Source organism: Phyllopteryx taeniolatus, chromosome 5 (genome assembly GCF_024500385.1).
Source record: "Phyllopteryx taeniolatus isolate TA_2022b chromosome 5, UOR_Ptae_1.2, whole genome shotgun sequence".
NCBI lineage: Eukaryota > Metazoa > Chordata > Actinopteri > Syngnathiformes > Syngnathidae > Phyllopteryx > Phyllopteryx taeniolatus.
Window position 1 is genome coordinate 9,996,514 of NC_084506.1, and position 6,802 is coordinate 10,003,315.

General features: G+C 43.3%; 1 protein-coding gene across 1 annotated transcript; it reads left to right on the top strand.

Moving 5' to 3' along the window:
• The first annotated feature begins 1,948 nt into the window (after window positions 1-1,948).
• LOC133477621 (F-box/LRR-repeat protein 14-like) lies at window positions 1,949-6,566 on the top strand. The gene has a single exon (XM_061772559.1). The coding sequence runs from the start codon at window positions 2,367-2,369 to the stop codon at window positions 3,576-3,578; it is 1,212 nt and encodes a 403-aa protein (XP_061628543.1). The 5' UTR covers window positions 1,949-2,366; the 3' UTR covers window positions 3,579-6,566.
• The last annotated feature ends 236 nt before the right edge of the window (window positions 6,567-6,802 follow it).

A 6,802-nucleotide genomic window follows, 5' to 3' on the forward strand; every position in this document is an offset into this window, starting at 1 on the left:
GACTGTTGGGAATGAATACAATTTCCTGGAACAAATATAAGAATGTAGCTTGTAAAAGTAGGTCGGCTCTTCTTATAATGTTTAGGGCCACCACTGATTTTAGTGCAGACAAGCTAAATGGCCAAAGAGTTACGGATGTTCATGTGTGTGTGGTGAGCCATTAACGGAGATGTGCTGAGAGTGGGCTAATTGGAGTTAATTGGCCATCTGGCTGAGCTCGGTAGCAGACAGGGTCATTAGCAGACACAAGTCGTCCAGCCACAAGGGAAACACCATCACACATTCCCCACATTTTCCTCCTCCTCTGTATCAAACCTTTTATTGCTACAAAAATAAATAAGTAAATAAAAATCACCACCATTATTATTATTATAAGACTTGTGAAGTTTCTACTCAACCGTTTTTAAATAGAGTGCTTTAGTACCCCGAGGACAGGTGGAGGGTGTTTTCTTCTCCGAATATGGTGAAGAAAGTTGTCATCAGTTGGTCAGAGCTCTGCCTCCCTCTGGTGGACAAATGTGACGACTGCAACTACAAGTCAAGCAAAGCCTTTATAGCGTTGATATGATAAAATAATTTGAAAATAAATGTTTTTAAATATATATATAATAAATACAATGGTAAATAGAAAATATAATAATATAAAACATTATACAATAACAACAAAATCCAAGTGTTTCGGAGGCAGCTACTTAAAAAAGGCATTTTTTTTTAAATGTACAAATTCATTTTTGGGAGTACCTTTTTAAAATCATAATTTATATACCATTTAAATCTATTGTTATTCATATGTATTATAGTAGTGTTTGTTTTCTTTCCTCCATTTTTTATTTAAAAAGGGACAGTGCATATCAATGAACATTTACATGTAAATATGACAGATTATACTCATATACTAGTTTCCATCTGTCGTCCCTTGGCAGGTTGCTGTAGCATTTGAAATATGAATGCAGTGAAAATAAGGTAAGAAAAGGTAAGACATACACAATAAATACAATATTTACTGTAAGGTGCCAGGTCCTGTGTGTAAAGTACTATGATGCACTAAAATAAACCGACTGCTCCTTAGTACTGTTTTACTGACTGATCCCTAATAATAATCCTAACAATAATAGTATAAGTTAAATACGATAAAATACAATTCAGTGAGATGTAGAAGTTGTTGTTCATGTGGTAACTTGAAAATGGAGCTTCCAAATAAGCTCTGAAGACATTTCTTCATTAGCTTATTAGAAATGTTTCAGTATATAAACCAAATGGAATATAATTTCAAATACTATTATTATTATTTATTGGCTACTTCATTCATAGATTGGGTAAACATATTTTCTAAGTGCAAATGTGTATATAACGTAAAAAAAATAGCTCGAATCATTCTCATTTTAAATATTATTTATAACTATTTCAATTATAAACATTTCACAAATTAATAAAATACTTTTTTTAAACAAAATAATTCAGCCGTATTTTACTGATAAAAAGTAATTGGTATATATTTGATAGTAGAACGTGTCTAAAAAGACATTCACTAGACCAAAAATGTCAAAAAGGAGTTTGCAACCGCAACGTACTTGCCAGAAAAGCTAACAGTTAGCCTAGCAGCCTCGTTCTTTCTTCTTCTACTACAACTCTTTCTTTTTCTTTTGTGTTTTCCCGGCAGTCTTGAGCCCCCCCAGTGGTACCGGGCTGCCACTCACAGGTCAGTCTTGGCACTACAACACACATCGTTATCCAGTGTGTTGCTCCTCTGGAGTACGCCGCACACAATAAGAGCATGAAGCAAAAACGCGCCTTTATCCCCTCTAAAAAAAAATCGGTAAACGTAAAAAATGTTTAAAAAAAAAAAAAACTCGCCACGAGTGTACTGTATCCCCAGTTACGTTAACTCCCCGGACTGTGAGGGTGTAGCGTCCCTTTCCTCCACTCGGTGTCGCTGGCTAAAGCGGCTCGCCTGGCCCCAAGCTAACCGACTTTAGTCAATGGAACTCCGGGCTGGCTAGTGGGAATGCCTCCGGAGGTCCCAAAATTACAGAAGCCTGGCATACGAGAAAGGGGAATATTAATGCATTTCCACTAGCCGAAAAGTGTTTGTTTTTTTTTTATGCGCCGGGATAAGGGATATTTTTTTCGAGGAAGGCTCTCGAAACGCTTAGCCGCCACATGCTAACTAGCTCGGTGGTGTTGGCCTCGCTAGCCGGCTTGGTAAATGTTCACTTTTTGCCTTTTGTTACTCGAAGGGCCACAGCGAAGTGTGACATGGACTGGTTTATATTGACTTACACGCTCTAACGCTAAAGTGTTTTTGTTTTTGTTCTTTTTTTTTTTTTTGTCGCTAACAACGGCCGCATTGTCTCCTCCTCCCTCTCATGTTCCAAATGGAGACCCACGTCTCGTGCCTTTTCCCCGAGATCCTGGCCATCATCTTCAGCTACCTGGACGTGAAAGACAAGGGCCGGGTGGCCCAAGTGTGCGCGGCCTGGAGGGACGCGTCCTACCACAAGTCTGTGTGGCGGGGGGTGGAAGCCAAGCTGCACCTCCGCCGGGCCAACCCGTCCCTCTTCCCTAGCCTGCAGACCCGAGGTATCAAAAAGGTCCAGATCCTGAGCCTGAGACGCAGCCTGAGCTACGTGATCCAAGGGATGCCCCACATCGAGAGCCTGAACCTGTGCGGCTGCTTCAACCTGACCGACAACGGGCTGGGTCACGCCTTCGTGCAGGACATCCCGTCGCTGCGGGTGCTCAACCTCAGCCTTTGCAAGCAGATCAGCGACTCCAGCCTGGGCCGCATCGCCGAGTACCTGAAGAACTTGGCGGTTCTGGAGCTGGGCGGCTGCAGCAACATCACCAACACGGGGCTCCTCCTGGTGGCCTGGGGTCTGCACCGGCTCAAGAGCCTCAACCTGCGCAGCTGCCGCCACGTGTCGGACGTGGGCATCGGGCACCTGTCGGGCATGACGCGCAGCGCCGCCGAGGGCTGCCTGGCGCTGGAGAAGCTCACCCTGCAGGACTGCCAGAAGCTCACCGACCTGTCGCTCAAGCACGTGGCCAAGGGTCTGGGCGGGCTCAAGGTGCTCAACCTGAGCTTCTGCGGCGGGATCTCGGACGCCGGCATGATCCACGTGTCGCGCATGAGCCGACTGGGCAGCCTCAACCTGCGCTCGTGCGACAACATCAGCGACACGGGCATCATGCACCTGGCCACGGGCTCGCTGCGCCTGTCGGGCCTGGACGTGTCCTTCTGCGACAAAGTCGGCGACCAGAGCCTGGCGTACGTGGCGCAGGGCCTCTACCGGCTCAAGTCGCTGTCGCTGTGCTCGTGCCACGTGAGTGACGACGGCATCGACCGCATGGTGAGGCAGATGCACGAGCTCAAGACGCTCAACATCGGGCAGTGCGTGCGCATCACCGACAAGGGCCTGGAGCTCATCGCCGACCACCTGACGCAGCTGACGGGCATCGACCTGTACGGCTGCACCAAGATCACCAAGAGGGGCCTGGAGAGGATCACGCAGCTGCCCTGCCTCAAGGTGCTCAATCTGGGCTTGTGGCAGATGACGGACAGCGAGCGCGTCAGGTGAAAGGCATCTCCCGGGGATGCCGAGCGAACTTTGGCGCAGCTCGGAGATTCTCCCGTTGCTCGCGTGGCTTTTTTTTTCCGCCTACTCCGGCGCCCTCCCGCATTCCAAAAACATGTTGGGCTCATTGAAGGCTCTAAATTGTCCAGAGGTGTGAATTTGAGTGGCTGTTAGTCAGAATAAGCGCTGCACAAAATGGAGAGAGATGTTTCTATTTTCAGCAGCGCGGTTAAAAATTTGCTGAGATCGTCTGCCACGCAGTCAAAGGTTCAGGGTTTGAATCTCAACTATGGCCTTCCCATGTAGAGTTTACAGGTTCTCCCTGTGCTTGCGTGGGTTTTCTTCCAAAAAGGGCATATCAACTTCATTGAAGGCTCGAAAACGTCTCAGAATGCGAGTGTCAGCGGTCGTTGGTACGCCGGGATAGGCTTCAGCAGATGGCAAGCCTTCGTTAACACTGAACAGCTATGCTAGTTGTGTGTTGCAAATATCTAATTCAGTTTTGCCTCTCCCCAAAAAATATTTCAAATGTCCGATTATCATTTTTTAAGACTTTCCATATTCATGTGTACGCCGTTTGTCGTCACAGATATCTAAAATTCATTTGCGGATATCTGACGCTAGTTTGAGATAGCTACAATTTGAGTCTTTTAATTCCGGTTCAAGATATTTACACGTCCCCTTTCAGATATCTTAAGTCGTTTTAAGTAGGCGAAATGAAGTTGTCGATATCTGTGACTGGAATTATGACGAGTCAGAATCAAATTGTAGAACCGCAATCTACAATACGTTTCAACTACTCACAATCACATGACAGAGCTCTCTAATTCCAATTTTGCAAAATGTAATTACTAGGACTGGTCAGAAAGACTTTGTTGATATCAACTACCGTAATTTCTCGTGCATAATACGCACCCCCAAAGTTGACCTCAAAATTCTGGAAAACCCTTCTACCTGTGTAGAATGCATTTTTACAATGCATGATTTTGCTTCTACCCATATGATCAAAACAAAGTATTTTTTCAAAGAATTATCCTGAAGTTAAGCACTTTATTTGAACATTTTTTATTTACTTGCTCTTATTTTGAACTTCACAGCTTTACTTTTATTTAGTAAATGAGAAAACACACAGTTGTGCTCATATGTTTGATTACCCAGGCAGAATTTGTAAGATGGGTACAATTCTTGAAAGAAAACATGAAGGGCTAGGCAAAACACATTTAATTTTATTTTAATTGGATTCAAATTAAACTGTCAAGCATTTCAGAAAAGCATTATCATTAAACAAAACATAACCATGAAGAAATGAACGATGGTTGTTGTTCAGTCATAATAAAAAAAAAAAAAAACAATATTTCACAAATTCTGCCAGGGTATGTAAACTTCTGAGCACAACTGTACAAACAGTATATGCCGTCATACATACATGCATTCCCCTGTCATATTGGAATGAAAGTGTACACATTTCTCATAACCGCTAGATGGCGGCATACATTTATAAAATGTGAAAGTTGTTTTTTTTTTTTTTTTTTTTTTCCATTTTCCCCTACACCTGTGTATAATGCGCACTATTGACTTTTGACATTTTTTGGGGGGGGAGGGGGTGGGGGGGAATGCACATTATACATGAGAAATTACGGTATGTTAAATGTGGTTAGTCAAATTCCATCCATCCATCCATTTTCTGAGCCGCTTCTCCTCACTAGGGTCGCGGGCGTGCTGGAGCCTATCCCAGCTGTCATCAGGCAGGAGGCGGGGTACACCCTGAACTGGTTGCCAGCCAATCGCAGGGCACATAGAAACTAACAACCATTCGCACTCACAGTCATGCCTACGGGCAATTTAGAGTCTCCAATTAATGCATGTTTTTTGGGATGTGGGAGGAAACCGGAGTGCCCGGAGAAAACCCACGCAGGCACGGGGAGAACATGCAAACTCCACACAGGCGGGGACGGGGATTGAACCCCGCACCTCAGAACTGTGAGGCTGACGCTCTAACCAGTCGGCCACCGTGCCGCGGTTAGTCAAATTGACCTTTTTAAATGTGAAGAAGGCTTGCCATGCCAGCTTCCCCATGATCCTGAACTGTAAACGCAGCAAGGAAAATAGATTGGGCAGCACGATTCGCTCGTGATTATAGCAGGTCCGCCTCGCAGTCAAATGTTCAGGGTTCGATTCCCACCTCTTGCCTTCCGGTGTGGAGTTTGCATGTCCTCCATGTGCTCGTGTGGGTTTTCTGCAGGTACTCCGGCTTCCTCCCACATTCCAAAAACTTGCATATTCGCTTCACTGAAGACTCAAAATTGTGCTGAGGTGAGAACCTGAATGCCCGTTTGTCTATCTGGCCTGCGATTGGCTGGCGACCAGCCCAGGGTGTACCCACCTCTCGCCCAAAATCTGCCAGAGCGACTTTTGTGTGTATAGTTGTTTAGCTACCTCTCCCACACACACAGCAGTGCCTACAGCGCAATACACCAGAAATGACATTGCATATTTTTGCAACTCCAGCACTAATTCTGCTTTTTGTACAAACTAAAAAAAATTAAATCATGGTCATAATATTAATAATAATAGATAGGCATTTTCATTCTTAAGGCTGGCGTAGCTGCTGGAATTTTTACTCCTTTTCTGGCTGATGTATTTTTTTAACAAGCAATATTTTTGGGTATGGAATATTTTTGTACTTCAAATTGAAGTTGTTTTCACATTAACGTGTACAAGGCGACGACGGTGTCAGGTGGAGGACGACGACACGCCAAAAGAAAAAGAAAAATTACCGTTCCACAGTACTATGGCCTTGTGATTGACAGCTGCAAAGGCTTTATGCAACAAAGAAACAAAAACAACAAAACTGTTCACCAGTTGATTTTTCTCAAGAGCTTGAATCTCAATAGTATTTGTTTTTAAATAAAAAAAACATAACAGTAATTTAAGATGTTTTATATTCATACTGTAGTGATATTTATGAATAAAGATGGCAATTATGTTTCACTTGCATATGTGCAGTTTTTGAACAGTTACATCATGTGTATTATGTAATTTAAATGTATGTATACCTGTGCATATATATATATATATTTACTTATATGTGTGTGTATATATGCAAGTGTGTGTGTGTATATGTATCTATATATATATATATATATATATGTGTATATGTATGTATGTATGTGTATATATATATATATATATATATATATATGTGTGTGTGTATATATGCACACACA

What these genes read in the sequence shown, in the direction of transcription:
- LOC133477621 (XM_061772559.1), top strand. Translation starts at nt 2,367, where the DNA reads ATGTTCCAAATGGAGACCCACGTCTCGTGCCTTTTCCCCGAGATCCTG.